The sequence below is a fragment of the Equus przewalskii genome, chromosome 2, assembly GCF_037783145.1.
Source record: "Equus przewalskii isolate Varuska chromosome 2, EquPr2, whole genome shotgun sequence".
Taxonomy (NCBI): domain Eukaryota; kingdom Metazoa; phylum Chordata; class Mammalia; order Perissodactyla; family Equidae; genus Equus; species Equus przewalskii.
In genome coordinates, this window is record NC_091832.1 from 48,575,341 (window position 1) to 48,592,205 (window position 16,865).

The 16,865-nt window shown below is 65.0% G+C and overlaps 1 protein-coding gene across 20 annotated transcripts in view; it reads right to left on the minus strand.

Annotated features, from left to right (window-relative positions):
• The window catches only part of AGRN (agrin), a 34,277-nt gene that overhangs the window by 5,446 nt on the left and 11,966 nt on the right, over positions 1-16,865 (minus strand). For 6 of the 20 annotated variants that reach the window (XM_070606132.1, XM_070606109.1, XM_070606082.1 and 3 more), the window contains exons 3-27: positions 13,580-13,627; positions 9,044-9,259; positions 8,697-8,921; positions 8,388-8,612; positions 8,002-8,208; positions 6,763-6,981; positions 6,498-6,692; positions 6,190-6,390; positions 5,959-6,107; positions 5,768-5,873; positions 4,816-4,932; positions 4,570-4,734; positions 4,243-4,386; positions 4,012-4,136; positions 3,824-3,929; positions 3,392-3,742; positions 3,175-3,312; positions 2,607-2,734; positions 2,345-2,459; positions 2,147-2,266; positions 1,698-2,054; positions 1,341-1,539; positions 1,004-1,219; positions 350-579; positions 122-256 (exon numbers count right to left, since the gene is read on the minus strand). In XM_070606132.1, the coding sequence (XP_070462233.1) occupies positions 122-256; positions 350-579; positions 1,004-1,219; positions 1,341-1,539; positions 1,698-2,054; positions 2,147-2,266; positions 2,345-2,459; positions 2,607-2,734; positions 3,175-3,312; positions 3,392-3,742; positions 3,824-3,929; positions 4,012-4,136; positions 4,243-4,386; positions 4,570-4,734; positions 4,816-4,932; positions 5,768-5,873; positions 5,959-6,107; positions 6,190-6,390; positions 6,498-6,692; positions 6,763-6,981; positions 8,002-8,208; positions 8,388-8,612; positions 8,697-8,921; positions 9,044-9,259; positions 13,580-13,627 (4,437 nt within the window). Of the gene's footprint in view, positions 1-121; positions 257-349; positions 580-1,003; positions 1,220-1,340; positions 1,540-1,697; positions 2,055-2,146; positions 2,267-2,344; positions 2,460-2,606; positions 2,735-3,174; positions 3,313-3,391; positions 3,743-3,823; positions 3,930-4,011; positions 4,137-4,242; positions 4,387-4,569; positions 4,735-4,815; positions 4,933-5,767; positions 5,874-5,958; positions 6,108-6,189; positions 6,391-6,497; positions 6,693-6,762; positions 6,982-8,001; positions 8,209-8,387; positions 8,613-8,696; positions 8,922-9,043; positions 9,260-13,579; positions 13,628-14,178; positions 15,133-16,865 lie in introns of those variants that run through there. The other 14 variants (XM_070606141.1, XM_070606117.1, XM_070606098.1 and 11 more) reach the window with 7 other exon arrangements.

Genomic DNA, 16,865 nt, shown 5'->3' on the forward strand with positions numbered 1-16,865 from the left:
AGCCCTGGGCCTAACTCAAGCCCTAACACTAGTTTGAACACCAACCCTACCCCCACCAGAACCCACACCTGAACACTTGACCCTAACCCCCCATCCCTGCCCTGTGAGCCTGGTGCCCTACCTGTCTGGCAGAGGGGACCCCCTCGTCCCAGGGGGCACTCGCATTTGGCCTGGCCTTCGGGCAGCACACGGCAGGGGGCTGCCCCATGGCAGGGGTTCGGCTGACAGGGATTCTTCTCCTCAGCACAGGTGGGGCCTGGAGGGAGAGGGGATGGGGTTCCAGGAGGCCTGAGCCCCTGCCCACAGACATATGGCATCCCCCAGACCCCGGCCTAGGCCCCACCCTTACCGAAGTGGCCGGGAGGGCACTGACAGTGGAAGGCGCCGGCTTCCAGAGCCTGGCACGGGGCCCCGCCGAGGCAGGGGCTGGGCAGGCAGGGATGGTCCCCGCACTCGCCCACACCGGAGCTTCGAGTCGCAGCCCCCTGCCAGCCGCTGAGCTCCAGCCGCTGGTTGTTGATGTCCAGCAGGCGAATGCAGCCCCTGAGGCCAAGGCCGACGGAGGTCCGCTCGAGCACCCTGCCACCAGGATGAGGGTCAGGGGTCAGACCAGAGGCATTGTCTCTCACAGCCAGCTGTACTGCTGGCATCCCCCCGTCAGCCAGAGTCAGGGGTCAGGGCTGCTGCTCCCTGTCCCCATCCCCGCTCTTGGTGCTCCCAAGATGGCCAGTCCCACAAACAGGGCTGAATCAGGAGGAGGCTGAGGGTCAGGGCCAGCCCAGCCCCTCCTCCTTGGCGGTCACATGGCAGCCTTAGATACGACAGGACCAAGACGAGGGTCAAGGGTTGAGGTTGAAGTCAGGGTCCCTACCATTACCCACACCCATCCTTCCACCCCTTTGCTACACACAGGGAGCCCCCTGGATGCTGCCCACAAGAGTCAGGGGTCAGGACCAAGGTCAGGGATCCAGGTCACAGCCACCCCACCCGCCTTGATACTCACACAGAAGCCTGGTCCTCTGGGACGCCGCCCACAAAGAGGTCCGTGTCCAGATTGAGGCCGTCAGTACCACTGGGGCTCTGGCCCAAGACAGGGGTCTCACCGTCCACTGAGAGCGTGCCCCGGCGCCAGTGCCGGGACAGCTCCAGGCGATGCCACCGGCCAGGCTCCACAGGCACCGAGCTGGTCAGCACTGCAGGGCCCGAGCCCGTGTCGAACCTTGGGGGGGGCGGGAGCAGGCAGTCGGGACGGCCAAGAGAGCCAGGACAGCACCAACTTGGTGACCTGCCCCAGCCCTGACCTGCCCTGCCCCCCACCTGAGCTGCACGCGGTCCCCCACCTGAGCTGCACACGGCCCCCCAGCAGTGCCAGTGCCAGGAAGTCCTTGCCCCGGTCATTGCCGTTGTAGAGCAGCAGCCCCTGGGGCTCCAACGCCCTGAACTCCAGGGCCAGGCGCAGTGTGTGGTAGGCGCGCAGGGTAGGGAAGGCCAGGAAGGAGTGGCCCCCGAAGGCTGGTGCGGAGCGGGAGGGGCCCAGCACTACGGAGACAGGAAGGGACCACTGGGGGTGAGGGAGCGGGTCTGTCCCCCTGCTAAACCCCAGCCCTACTCCCACCCCCCCGACTCCCACGTGGCCCCAGGCCCGGCCCCGACCCCCATCCACCTGCCCCCACCCGCGCAGCACCGAAGGCCCCTACCTTTCTCGCAGATGGTGCCCCCCCTGCCCACTGGGCAGCTGCAGGTGAAGTCTCCCCCTGAACCCAGGTCCTGGCAGGTGCCCCCGTGGAAGCAGGGCTGGGAGTCGCAGGGCCTGGGGGGCTGCTGGGAGCCTGGGGACAAGGGCAGGTGTCCAGGCCCACGACGGGGAGCAGAGGTGGGGGGCCGGCGTGTGGGGGTGTGGGCTGTGGTCCTGCTGCTAGGCCTGCTGGTGTGACTGGGGTGGAAGGCCCGGGGGGTCACAGCAGAAGGCAGGCGCGCCACAGTGGTGGCTCTGGCTGTGGCCGCAGCAGGAGTGGCTCCCGTGGTGGCTCCGGTGAAGAACGCAGGAAACCAGTCTGCGGATGGGGGAGCTGTCAGCACCGCAGTGGGTGGGCAGGGGAGGGCTGTGGGGGACAGGCAAGTGTGGCGCAGCAGCCCTGTCGCTCACCCAAGTCCAGGAAGCGCACGTGCTCCTGTAGTGGCCGCCTCACCCCCAGGGAGCGGCGTCTGGACACCTGGATCTGCCGCAGCAGGGCCCGGCCCACATCTGGTGCCCTGAAGGCTGTGGCTGGGGAGGAGGAAACACTGAGCATGGCGGAGGCTGTGCAGTCCACCACTACCTCCCGGGACTGGGGTGGGGGCTCACTGGGGTCAAAGTGCACATCCACAATGGCTCGGACTGAGTTCCCCGGCCCCAGGTCCCGCAGACGGACGCTCCGGAAGTCCTTCTTCACATCCGAGTTCCGAAAGAGGTCGTCCAACTGTGGGTGGGGAGAGGGCAAGGGATCTGGGGGGCTGCCAGGCCAGGCTGTCCAGTCTCGCCAGCCCAGCACTTGTCTGGGGCTGCCCTGGGAGGAAGGCCAGTGGCTGGGCAGGGGCTTCCCCGACCCCGTGGGCCCCACACCTACTGCACTCTCGATGCTCCTCGCGGTCTCCCCAAACAGCTCTGACTTGGGGTCAGCCATCTCTGGCGTGTAGAACAGCTCCTGCCCCTCAACGGACTCAAGCTCCAGCACACCCTGGAACGCCTTTGTGGCTGTGGGGGAGGTGGCAGTGAGGCCCCGCCTGGCACCCACCCGGCCTCTGGGCCGGCCTTGGGCATGGGCCCCAGCAGCAAGCCACATGGAGCGCAGGGCAGGTGGCAGTTAGTCAGATGGCCATGAGGTTAGTGGGGACCCGGGGCAGGGCTGGCACCAGTTACCAGGCAGACTCCTCGGAGCGGTGCCCCAGGCCGGCTGCCGATGGGAGAGACAGGTTAGCCACAGGGTTCTGGGCACCCACGTGTGTGCGGAGGCCAAGACCACACATGTGCGTGTGTGTGCTGAATCCCCGAACCACGCACGTGCAAGTGCTCAGACCAGAAGATCACAGACCCAGTGCCCACCTGCTGGACAGGCTGCTGACTGGGAGGAGAGACAGCATCCCTGGCCGTGTCCCGGCCACTCCTCACGCTCCACCAGCCCCCGCCCCACTCACCGGGACAGTTGGAGCCCTCTGCGTCCAGCGAGGGCGTCTTGCCATCTGAGCAGCAGCCCAAAGGCGAGTTGTAGCAGGAGGCCCTCTCGACAGGCAGCCCGGGGCTCACAGCACTGCCACCCTCAGGGGGCTCGAGTCCTGGGGAGGTGCAGTCTGAGCCTGGCTCCTGGTGCAGCCCTCCTGGACCCTGCCCCCACCTCCCTGAGCCAAGGCTCACCGCCTGAGCTGGCCCCGCTGGCCTCCAGGTCCCCACTCAGCTCCTCATCGCCGCTCCCATCAGCGCTGCCAGATTCGCCAAAGGCAGACGAGGCGAGGCTGGCTGCTGGGAGGGAAGCTGTGGGGGGCATGGTCAGTACAGGCCTCTCAGTGGTCCTGGGGATGCTGGCAGTGGTCCAAGGTCGTGGTGAGGGTCGAGGGGTGGGCCGGCTGTGGGGAGTGCTGCTGGGAGCCAGGGGGAGGGCGCTGGGGGGCAGCGGCAGCGCCCTGCTGGGGTCAAGCCCCACAGTGGCCACAGACGTGGATGTAGGGCGGGTACCGGGCGTGACGACCTCTGCAGGGAGAGAAGAGTCTGAGCAGGTGGCCAGGGTCAGCTGGTCAGGGCAGGGCCAGGCTTTCCTGGTGAGTTTTGGATCAGCAGGTAGGGCCTCACCCTGGCATGGGCCGAGGCTCTGGATAGAGATGTCCAGGCCCTGGCGGCAGGCAATGGTCCTCAGCTGACACTCGTTGCCATAGGTGACTCCATCTGACCCACAGACCTGGGGTGCAGGGCATAGATGCTGGGGGGAGGCCCCTCCCCACCCCTGCCGCCCTGCACACTCCCCACTCACCACTCCTCACCTTAGTAGCATTGGCCCCCAGACAGGTGGGTGTTGGGCACACACAGTGGGCAGAGCCAGCCTCCTCCACACAGGATGCCCCAAACTCACAGCGTATCTCAGCACAGGTCTCGGGCACTGAGGAGACTAGGGCACAGACGTGGGGGACCCCGCTGGCTCAGGAGGCCCAGCCCCTACCACAGCTCCACCCCCAGCACAGGGAGCCCAGGCTGGCGCCAGGCCTGGCCCTCACCTGTCTCACAGCCAGCAGGGCCCAGGGCGCGGCCGTCTGGACACTGCCCGCACTTGGGTCCAGCTACCCCAGGCTTACAGGAGCACAGCCCGGTCATCTGCTCACAGTCGTCCCGCACGGCCCCCCGGGGGTCACAGCTGCAGGCTGGGGGCGGGGAGGCGGGGCAGGGACCTGAGGTCTGCACCTGGCCTCCCCACTGGCTCTGGAGCCCGGCCCAGCCCCTGCCAGGTGTGGGTCAGGCCAAGGCCTGAGCAGACAAGGGGCACAGTGACAGGGTGACAGGCGGGAGTGCTCGGCTGGGGATCGACTGTGGGTCCTGTCACTCACGGGTACAGCCGCTCCGGCCATCGGTGACAATGCCACGGAAGTTCCAGAAGCCAGGCTCACAGCGGTCACACCTGAGGCCCCCCACGCCCGGGCGGCAGGAGCACTGGCCTAGGGCTGGGTCACAGGTGCTACCGTAGGCACCGTGGGGGTTGCACTGGCAAGAGCCTGCAAGGCCAGGACAGGACCAGTCACTGCAGCCGCATGGCTATGCCTGGCTGTGGGTGCGGGCCAGGCTAGGGTACTCACTGGGGCAGCCAGCCAGGCCCACGCCTCGGGCAGCAGTGATGTTGTCCTGGCAGCAGCCGTAGGGAGTCTGGGCGCAGTGTGGGGGCACTGCAGGGGGTAGGGGAGCCAAGGTGGGGCCTGTGGGGAGGCGGGGCAGGGGTTCAGACACCACACATTGCTGGATGCCCCTCTGGGCCCAGCCACTCTGCCCAGCCTCCCTGGCCACCACTGTTCAGCCCTCCTGAAGCCAACTCCCACAGGGGTCTGGGAACCTGGAGCTCGGGTCACATGAGTATCCCATACCACACACAAGGACACATCTGTACACACAGGACCAGGACACACAGAACACCCAAAGATCATGGACACACAGCTTCCTACACACATGTACAACCAGAACCACACATGCTCAGATTAAGTGTCTGCAAACTGGCAGACACATGTTAAGACACATGTATACACACATCCAATCACGTTCCTCCATTCACACCCTGTGAGACACACACGTGCATGCATATACAAGCGTACACACACGAGCACCTATGCACATATAAAATTTCTTAAAACTTGAAGTGTGACATTTACTGGGTCACCATCAATCTCTCCACATGAGAGAGAAAGTGCCCGGGGTGTGGGCCTCACCAACTCTGCTGCCTCCCTGCACCAAACACAGACTAGTGTGGCACACAGTAGGTATGCACTTGTTGACTGACAGGCACATGTGTCCACACTGCAGCTGCACAAATACGGATATGCGCCAACACAGCACACTTAAGACACAACACACGTGTCCATACATGCCTGCGACAACACACATGCAAAACCCATGAAGAGGATAGGCATGCTTACACACCTCACACCTGTGCACACACACCTGTGGACATGCACGTACAGGGAACACAGAGGCTGTTGTGCACATGCACAAGCATGCACGCACTGCACCTGTACCAGGCGCACCCGCACGCCTGCTCACCTTGGCAGGCCCCCTGGACTGCGACGTACAGTTCTCGCCCCGACTCACACCTGGTCTTCTTCAGCTCACACTCGCTACCATAGGTGACCCCATCTGAGCCGCAGACCTGGAGGAGGGGTGTCAGTGTGGACGGCCGCAGCCCCTTCCTCACTGCCCACCTGGAGCTGGGGGGGTTGGGGGGGCGGCCTCACTGGGCTCCTCAGGACGCTCTGACAGCTGAAGTCGCAGACGCATAGCCCGTCTTCCGAGTCCTCGTCCCAGATGCCACCGCGCCCCCGGCACAGTTCTTGCTCACACTCCCCGTCCTCTCCGGAGCCAGAGCCTCCTGAGCCGCACTCGGCTGCAGGGAGGAAGCTGGGTCACCCGTGGGGGTCCTGTCGAGGCTGCGACCAGCAGACCACACCAGCTGGCCCCCAGCCTACCCTGCTCACAGGGCCCTGCCCGGGCCTCCTCGATCTGTGTCTGCTGCCGGCAGGCAGCCTCGCGAAGCTCGCAGGTGCTGCCATAGGTGACACCGTCACTGCCGCACACAGGTCCGGGCATGGGGCGCTCACACCGGGGACACACACACTGCCCCGCCAGGCACACTGCCCCGAAGGTGCACAGTGTGTCTCCGCAGGTCTCTGCAGAGGACAGAGCCGGGGGGGGGGGGTGGGTAGGGAGGGGTCAGTGGACCCCAGTGGGGGAGGCACGGGACCACAGCCCTCCCCAGCCCTGCAGCCCTGCTCACGGCAGTGTCCAGCCGAGGCCACGTGCAAGCTGATCTGGTGTGTGCAGGCGTGGACGTGCAGCTCACACTCGCTGGCATATGTGTGCCCGTCAGAGCCGCACACGGGCTGAGCAGAGGCCACACACTCAGAGGGGCACACGCAGTGCCCAGTCTCAGCCTCACACAGGGCTCCAAAGCGACACTGCCCACAGCGGTCTGGGGAGGAGGCTCCGTCACCATGGCGACTGGGACCACCCCCCAGCAAGACCCACTGCCCACCACTGACCACAGGGTCCTCTGCGAGCCACTCGGATCTCCTGCCCAAGGGTGCAGGCTGTGGCCTCCAGCTCGCACGTGCTGCCATAGGTGATGCCGTCGCTGCCACATACGGGATCATAGATGCCCGGACACGCCTGTGGGCACACGCACTCGGCTTCCCCGTTCTTCACAGCACACGTTGCCCCAAACGAGCACTGCACCCCGAGGCATGGGGACGGACGCTGGTCTGGGGGGACATGGGCGTCAATGGCCCTGCCTGCTCCTCTGGGCTTATGCACAAAGCCCCCAGTCCATGCAGCAGACCCTCTCCCAGGGTGGGCATGGCGAGGAAGAGCGGACGGGGAGAAGGGCCGATGCACAGAACACAGCAGAGAAAGGGACAGACACGACAGACGTGCACAGGGACAGACCCAAACGGCCCAGCGCCCCACACCAGTGTGGGCAGACTGCCCCCAAGACATGGGAGCTTCCTGTCGGCCCCCTGAGCACCAGCAGCCCGGGACACCCATGCATGCGTGGGGGGCTCTCTCTCCATGTGGGAAGGAGCCTACAACCCAGAGTCACACCCAGGGCCACACGGGGGAGGAGGTGTCTGTCCACTTGCTCTGAGGACCACAAGGCCAGGCAGCAGCGAGCCACCCCCCCCTGCCGCGCCAGGGGCAGACCTCGGGCTGCGGGCTCCTGGCGGCAGGTGCGGTACCTCATCCTGCCAGCAGGTCAGGCTGGAAGACACAAGAGGCGGAGCCGAGAGGGAAGGAAGGACAGAGAAGAGGAGACAGACAGACGCAGAGACCAGAAAGATGGACAGACCAACTGAGGGAGACAGAGCTGGAGGCGGGCAGAGCCTCAGCAGCCACAGCCCAGGCAGGACACCCTGCCTCTGCCCTCCGCTGGCCCCTCAGAGCGCAGTGAGACTCTGCCTCTAAGGGCTGCATGTGTCCCAAGAGTGAGGGACCCAGAGGACCGGAGGGCTGCAGGGGCAGCTCGGCCACACACAGGGACCAGGGGGCCTGCACGAGGACCCCAGCCTGCACCCACCTGCCCCAGGAGCTCCAGATGCCCTCTGATGTTTCCCCTGTCCCAGAGCCTGGTGGCAGACAATAGCCCTGCCAGGCCTCCCAGAGGAACCAGCCCTGCCCACGGGCCCAGGAGGAGCATGACTCGGGATGGAGATGGCGTGTGATGGCGGGGGCAGAGACCGACACAGGGCAAGCCCCTCCCAGCATGGACTGTCCATGGCGCTCACCACACGGTCCTGGGTGCTTGGTGGGGATGGTGCGCTGCTGCCGACACTCGGCCTGCTGGCGCCAGCAGTCATTGTCATATGTGTGCCCATCGTGCGCGCACACAGGTCTGTAGGCTCCGTCACAGACAACGCGGTCACAGGAGCAGCGGGGACGGCCTCGGCGGGATAGGCACACAGCGTTGAACCTGCAGGCGTCTGGGCACTGGTCTGCGGGTGCCAAGGAGATCAGAGAGACCAGGGTGCCCACCAGCTCCCACCGTGGGACATGCAGGGGAGCCATGGGCACAAGAGGTGGAGAGGGGACATGCAGGCCTGCAGGAGAGGTGGACACGGGCAGGATGGAGTCAGGGGGTGGCAGGGCGGGGCTTTCCCCAGGAGGCGCCCACCTCGAGGCTGGCACTGGCCAGAGCGCACTTTCTGCAGGAGGAGGCCCCGGGCAGCCCCAGTGCGGCCCATGACACAGTCACTGTCGTAGGTGACCCCATCATCCCCACACACAGGGGCCTGCCGGGGAGGGCAACTCTCCGGACGCAGGAGCATCTCAGGGCGCCGTGTGCGTGGGTTCACGCGGCAAATGCGGCTCAGGTCGTCGAGGGCACCCTGGCAGGGGTCTGGGGGCGGGAGGGCAGAGGTCAGGGTGCTGTCGCCCGTGCACGGGCACGCACAGGTCATACGTGCGCAGAGGCAGCGCTCACCACAAGGGCCGTCGAACTTCTTGAAGATGTTCTTCTGGCGGGCACAGGCGCTGCGCAGGAGCTGGCACTCGCTGGGGTAGTCGATGCCATCACTGCCGCACACAGGACCCTGGGGGGCCCCTTGGCACGTAGTGGGGCACAGGCACGTGGCCATTTGTCCGTCGGCCGAGCGTGCACAGGTGCTGCCGAAGCTGCAGGTCACGTTGGAGCAGGGGTCCTGGGACCCTGTGGGGGACGGGGGTAGGGTCATGCTGGCCAGCAGCCCCAGCCAGCCGCCCCGCCCCCTGCAACACACCCTGCCCCCCGCCGGTGCCCCGCTCACTCGCCCGCCCGCCCGCCGCACCCACCACAGGGGCCCCGGCTGAGCAGGCGGATGCGGCGCTGCTGGCTGCACTGTGCCCGTTGCAGCTCGCACTCGTTGCTGTAGGTGGAGGCATCTGAGCCGCACACGGGCGCCACCACTGAGGGGCAGGCGCTCTTCTTGCACACGCAGGAGGCTCGGCCTGGACCCTCTGCACTGGGCTCGCACACGGCGCCGAAGCCACACAGCATTCCTCGGCAGGCTGGGGATGCAATGGGAGGAGGGAGGTCAGATCCCCACCCTGCCGCTGCCTGCCCCGGTCATCTGTCCTCACGGCCTGGCGTCCACACACCCACCGAGGCCGTGCAATGCACACAGTTCATTCATGGACCCCCATGGACACATTCACCCACACACATGTGCGTCGCACATGGTCATGCTCGCGCTCACAGAACATGTATGTGCCCATCACGGCCATGGGCACACGCGCCTGTGCACGTTCACAGGGCCTGGCCCTGCCCCCAAGCCCCACCCACTACAGAGCTCCCCCATCACCTTGGCTCCTCTCAAGGGAGAACCCTCTCTGCCCTCCCCACGCCCGACAACCTGGAGGGGCATCTCCCGGACCCCCATCAGCACCAGGCCGGTCAAGCCCCTGCTCCTGGCCCATCTCACGGGGAACCCCCTACATAGTGGCGGAAACAAGTAGCCCTGGAGCCAGTGCTCTCAGAGGCCACCTGCCCTCTCCCCACCTGGTAACAAAGCCCTCATCTGACTGGGGACCCACCTCTCAGAGCCCTGGTCCCATCCTGGGAGCTGCTCCAGAGGCCACCACCACCCCTGACCCAGCTACCTCCCCATGGACCAGCTCCCCTGTCTTTCCTGGACAACCTGAGGTCACACAGCTACAGGAGGAGTGTCAGGCCACATGCTCCACCCAGGGGGCGCCTCAAATCGCCCTGCCCCAGGCTCCCTCCAGGGCCTTCTTCCCAGAGCTTCCGGCCCCTGCTTCTCTGGAGGCCACCCCTCCCCTCGGCCTATCCCCCTGTAGGATCTGCCTCTGCAGTCCCTTCTCTGCCCACCCCCACCTTCCACGCCCCACAACCCACCTCCCCAGGTCCACACTCTGCTGTGGGTCTCAGCATAGCCCTCCCACCATCCCTAGCCGCAAGCTGACTGGGCATCTCTTCCTGGGGCCCCTCGGACAACCCCACGGCTCGTCCTCCCCCACTAGTCCTCCCCCCACCCCACGCCTCCTCCTCGTCCTGCTGCCCCACCTCACACTGAACAGTGGCCTCCTCAGGGGGGCCAGGCACGAGGGCTCTGCAGACCTGTTGCTTTTTTCTTCCAACATTTTAGTTCCTAATGTTGTAGCTGAGAGGTGCTCTGTGCTGAGCATGTATCCAATTACTGAACCTCTACGGCAGCCCAGGGAGTGGCCACTCCTGACCCTCTCTGGTGTGGCACCACGTCCCCAAGTGCAGGAATGAAGGAGGCCTGGACATTTAAACCCAGAGCCCGTAGGGGGCAGGCTGCCTCCTCAGGACTCCCACCCAGGATTGCACACCCACAGGTGGGGCGGGTCCATTAGGGCTGCAGCTGTCTGATCTAATAAATGTTTAATTGGGTCCAATTATCATGAATAAGTTATGGAGGGAGGGGCAGCTCCACCCCATCACCTCCCAGCAAGCTCAGGAAGTAGGGCTGGAGGAAGCACCTTCAACTCCCAGGGCTAAGGAGGGCTGGCTGCCATTGCCACGACAACAGACCACCCCAGGCCCCTGCTGTCTGTCTGGGAGTCCCTGCCCCACCCCACACAGGCTGACGGAACAGGGGCCTGAGCAAGGGTGGGGCCAGTATGGATACCCCAGCCTCATGTCCCTAACCCACCAATGCTCCTGCCAACACCCCCAGATCCTGGAGCTAGGCTGCCCCCAATGCTGCATCTATCTCCTGTGAATGGGGACAACAGAACCCACAAACAGGGTGGTTGTGAGGCTAAATGGGCCAAAATCTGCAAAGGCTTGGATGGTGTGCAGCATGGGCTCTACGTGGAGGGTCAGCTCCCACGGTAACTACGGTAATACACCGTCACTACAGTGGCTCAACCAGCCTCAAGCCGGTCCTGCTTCACACTTTCCATCTCCCTCTCTCTCCCCCTCAGTGCTTCCTCACCACCCAAGGCCCTCGAGACCCCCAGGCCAAATCCATGGGCACTTGCTGAGGGCACTTGCTGATGTCTGGCTGGCTGCTCTATTTGGCTTCAACTGGACCTGCTGACCAAGGTCTCTCCCAGGATCCTGACCCTGTGGCCAAGGACCTGGTCACACTGCACTTCAGGCTTCTCAGCCAGCTGCTGTGTCTGTGCCCTTGGGCTCAGGCCTCTCTCTCCCTCTGGTCACCTCGGCCCAGCCAGACCCCTCCCAAGGCCCCAACCCTTTAGCCAAGGATACCTACTCCTGGATGGCCAGCATGTTCCTCACCCACCAAGACCTGCACCCTCCCTCCACAGCCCAGGGTTCCGCTTGTCCCTCTGAGACAGGAACCTGGAGAGGAAAGTGATGGTGATGATGACAATAACTTGTGCTGAGCGAGGCTGGGGCACTGGATCGTGTGCATGAGAATGAACTGGAAGGCGAGGGGCAGGGGACCAGGGATACCTCAGGGACAGGGTCCCTGGAACCAGCTACTAGGCTGGAGGTGGCCAAGGGCAGACAGGGGCCAGGGCGCCCTTGGGGGGCCATCAAGCTGAGGCCTCAGCACTGACCCCCAAGTCAGCTGGGCAGGTCCAGGTCCCAGCCCTCCCACTTCCCACCATTCTGTGGAGCCTGCTCCCTGCTTGCTTTGGGTGGTAGTTCCTGAGGAGCAGTCTCCCGGCTCCCAGGGCAGCTGTGGCATTTGGTGACACAATGTGGGCAAAGCCGAGGTTTGGAGCATACAGTGCTCGTCCGCCGTCCTGGCTGAAACGGTTCCTCCTCCCTAGGCCCACGATCTGGCTGTCAGGTCAGGTGCAGGCTGCTCCCACACACCCCGCTTGATTCCCGCTTCACAAGCGCCCGTTTACAAGTCTGCTCCCCCACAGGACCAGGGGACCGTTGAGGCTCAAGAGGAGTTTCTTGACTGGACATAAAACGTACACAAGCACGGAGACCACGTGCACAGACAGGTACGCTTCCACACGTACACGCGCACATGCGTGCAGGCACAGCTCATCATAATACCACATCCTGTGCACTAGGCGCCACTCGGCCTCACCTGTTAGCCATGCAAACTGATCACCATGCAAGCGTTCCCTCGCGAACACAGGTGGAGCACCTAGCACCCATGAGCCGCCCACCCTCACAGGCCACTTCTGGGCCCTGCCAAGCCTGCCCCAGCGCCGACTCCTGCAGGAGCCTCTCTGGCCACACAGTTTCCCTCGAGCAGTCTTGCGCCCTGCAGCCCAAGGCCCCTCACAATGTGCGATGTTGGAGGCGGCAGGCTTTTTATAGCCTCCGGTTGGAGTGGGTATATTTAACTCCTCTCCTGGTCTCGGTGGGCTGGGGAACAGAGCAGATGCCCTGAGCTCTGCCTGTAGCCACAAATAGGCAGTGTGTGCGCCTGGGAGGAATGACGACGGCCGTGGCGTGTAGCTGTCCCCAAGTGTGCAATGGGATCAGAGTGTGGGTATGGGGCCCACGTGTGCCGCTGTGGGGAGGGCCAGCGTGTGTGTAAAGGAAGGGAGACTCACAGGCTTCTGAGCTCCAGGAGAGGAGAACATTGGGAGGAGGTGTCCTCCCACCGAGCCTGATCTTTAAATCCAGATGACGATGGGAAACTCAGTCCCAGGCCCGAGATCCCAGCCCAGTGCAGACCTCCCTCCTCCCACGGCCTGTCCCATGTAGGGACATGCTCTGTATGTGACTTTCGAGAACCTGAGCAGGCACCGCCCAGTAGGGGGCCCAGGTGCTTGAGAAAACCTGCCCCCCAGAGGACCCCAGGCTGCCCCTCGCCCTGGGCCTCCTGCGGCAGCACTCACAGCTTCCTCTCCTCCCCTCTCACATCAGCTTAATCACAGTGGCCCACATGCCAGCAGGCCACACAGGAAGGCCAGGCCCCAGCCCACAAAGCAGGTCAAGAAGGCCAGCCGCAGCCTGCTAAGCCTCAGAGACAGGCCCTCCAATCCTCCCAGACAGCTGTCATTGGTCCTGCTGACATCCTCCCCCTGTGCTCCTAGTCCCCTAGCCTCTGCACAAATTGTCTGACCCATCTCACAACCTGTGGGCTCCAGGACTTATTCCCAATTTCTCGGCCAAGGAAGCCGAGGCCCAGACAAGTTAGAGCCAAACTTGCGTGCGATAGCCGGTGGCCAAGACATGGCCAGGCGCAGGGACTCCAGACCCCAGCTCCCTCTGCTGTCCATCACTGTGGACTCCCCAGGAAGAACCTAGGCTCCCTCGTCCAGCCTCCTCCCCGCTCCAGCCACACCTGCCACGTCTGGTGTGCACACACCAAGAATAGCCCCCAACCCCCGAGAGTGCCACTGCCCCTCCAGGCACAGACTCCCAAGCTCAGACTGTCACCAGCTGAGGCCCCCACTCACCATCCGGAGGCGTTGGGGGCGCTGGTGTAAAGTGGGTCCCAGGTTTGTCTAGAACAAAACAAATCTCCATGTTAGGCCCCCTGAGAAGATCCTTCCATACCTTGTCCCTCTGCCCAGCCCGGAGGGGTCACCCCTGCCCATTCCTTCCCTGGCCCCACTCTGAGCCCTGACTGGCCCAGGCCTCGGGGGGACAAAGGGAGAGGCCCTTACTTTCTTCTGCCCCTCCAGCTGCACTGTCACTGCCTGACACCTGTCCAGGGGCTCCAGCAGCAGGGTGAGGGCAGCCACCTATTCCCTAAGTGAGCTCCAAGCCCCCCCAAAGCCCTCACTTCCCAGCGTAGCCAGCTGCCCCCTTCCTCCCCAACACCCAAAGAAAGTTGTTTCTGCGGATCAGGATGAGGGCCCCCAAGGATGAGCCCAAGGACAGGCCTCAAGGGGCCCAGGGATCCAAAGAATGCTCCATCCTGTCCCTGGAAAATGCTAGTGGCCTCTGTATCCCTGCATGTCCCCTAGTCCTTGGGGGCCAAGGCAGGAAGAGCTCGGCCAGTGATGCAAGGTCACTCAGGTTGGCCTGGGTGGCCACGCCCGCAGCCACGTACAGTTGTTGAGGAAGAGCAGCACGGCGAAGCCCAGCGTGGATGTGGCCAGCAGGATCAGGCAGACGTTGCAGGGTATCATGAAATATCGCACCAGCAGGGAGACCCCGCGCTGCTGCCGGGGGTCCCGCTCCAGCGGCAGGGGAGGCATGGCCTCGGGCTCCTCAGCCCCAACTCTCAGGTGCGGGGGTCCTCACCGGGTACCCTTCGCCCTCATCTGAGCTACTCCCCCCATTTTGGGACCCCTGAGGCAGCTGACAGCAGCTGTGTTCTCAAAGTTCAGTCCAGTCACAGCCCAGGAGATGCCAGGCCCCCCCACAGCCCTCGGGGCTCATAATTGGAGGTGTGCAGAATTCTCCCGCAGTAGAAATCCCAAATTTGTGCTCAGAGGGAGGCGGGGGAGGAAGAGAGCTCCAGTGGCCACCCCTGCTGTCCACTACCCGTCCTGCCGCGCCAGAGGCGCCAGCAGCTCTCCGCAGGGCTCGGGCGGTGCTCAAGCTTCCTGGAGCCCTGGGAGCCTGGGAGCCCCGCAGCCCCGGTCCTGCCCGCCCGGCCACCCTGGAGAGGGGGTCCGAGGGGGAGTGGCGGCCCTTCGCTGGGGACTCGGCGGAGAGGAGCGGCGGGCCGCAAGGCGTGCAGGGTCCCGGCTGCTCCTGTCCCCGGTAGAGGCGGGAGCGGCGATGGCAGCGAACAGGAGGAGCGAGCGCGCGTCAGGAGCCAGAGAATAAAGAGCCGGCTGCGCAGGGCCGCGCCTCGGCTCCCGCCTCCGGCGAGCAGCGCCAGCTCCCCTCGCCCTCGCCGGGGCTGCGGCGGTGAGTGAGGGGCGAGGGGCGCCGCGGAGGGAGGGCGGGGAGCAGAGACAAAGGAAGACGCCTCTGGGGACCCCGGCGTCCGCGGGGAGTCGCGGCTCGCGGCGCAAGGAGGGATCGTGCGGGCGGATGAGGACTGGAGGGCGGCGGCACAAAAGGGAGACGGGCGCCGGGGTAAGGCTGGGGAGACGGGGGCAGGGGAGATGGGGGGCAGGGGAGGGGGCAGGAGACAGGGGCTGGGGAGACAGGGGCTCGGGCAGGGAAGGGGGAAATAGTTGCTGGGGCGGGGTGGGTGGAGGAGTAGGGGCGGGGACAGGGACGGAGGCGGGGGTGGGTAGGAGCCGGGGGCTGCGCTGGGCCCTTCTGCCCCGCTCCCCCAGGAGGGCTGGGCCGGGCTGGGCTGTGCGCGGCCCCGGGGAGGCCCGTCTGCGTCCCGCACCGGGGGCCCGGTTCTCGGCTGCGGGCAGCGTGTCGTGCGCGTGTGTACCTGCGAGCGTCTGCTCCTGCCGGCCCCACCCAGGCACTGTGTGTAGGGAGGGCCCCCAGGTACTGGTCCCATACGGAGGGTGGGGGCGGCACGATGGACTCACCCCTTCCGGGGAACTGGCAGCAATACCTCAGACCACCCGCACACCCCAACTCCCTTCCACGCAAATGAAGTCTATGTAGCAAGCGGTATGCAAATCGTCGTGGGAAGCCCGAGGCGGTCCCACGAGCCTGGAGCGCCCCCCAGAGGCCGCCCCGGGAACGTCGGGGCCGTGGCGTCACAGCGGGGCCTGGGGCGCAGCCCACCAGACGCGGGTCGTAGCCTAGCCTCTGCACCTTCGCCCCCTGACGACGCCCTTTCCCCAGCTCCTGCCCGGGCCCGTCAGGTCTTCAGCTCCCTGCCTGCTGGCGGCTGGGGGTCGTACGCCATCCACACCATCCACACCAGTCACGGCCCAGCCTCCGCGGCCGAGATCCCATAGGTGACCATGCCTATGACCAACACCTCCACTCCCCTGCACCCCCATCCCTCCACCACCTGCAGTCCCACCCACCACGGTTGACCCCCTCCAGCCTGGACTGGGTCGCAGGCCCCTCCTCGAGTCTGGCAGCCCTTCTGAGGGTGGGGCGGGGCGGGGAGCATGGCCTCCAAGGCGGGAGGATCCCTCTTCTCCTTTAGGTCAGGCCGCACCTGCCCCATCCAAGGACTCCTTCAGGTCAGTCCCCTGAATGGCCACTGACCCCACACCAGCTGAAAAGACGTTAACTGCCCCCCCATCCCATCCCTCCACAGTCACACACACACTCACTCATGCTTATACATACCTCTCAGGAGGTACCCCTTTCAACCAAACTGCTGTTGCCACGGCCACCAGTGCTACCCCTGGTCACTCTTAGGCCTCATTTCAGTCCATCTTGGGAAAGAAGCACTGACCACACTAGCCTCCCTGGAGTCCCTACCAAGGTCTGTGGAGCTCCTCTGTCCGGGCCCTGGAACAAGCTCTTCCTGGTGCCACCCCCACTCTCTGCTCATCTGCGTGGCACCACCCCAGGGCCGAACTGCCATCTCTGTGCCTCAGCTCCCACCTTGCCTCCAGCTGGACCCTCCCCAGGATCGCTCCACCTCACCATTACCTGCCTCACAGATGTCCCTGGAGCCTCCACCCTGCTCACTCCTCCTGGTCAGGCAGGCTCCTCCATGCCCTCCAGCCTTCCTCAGCCAGGCAGCCACCTGCCAGCCAGCGCCCAGTTCTGCCAGGTCCATCTCCTTTGACTCCTTTCTGTCTCACTGCCAGGCGCACTAATGCCACATCCCCTAGGGGGCCAGCCCGCCATGTCAGGGTGCCCCTCACCCATGGCAGAGGTCTTCACACCTCTTGGAGTCTTGGAACTTCA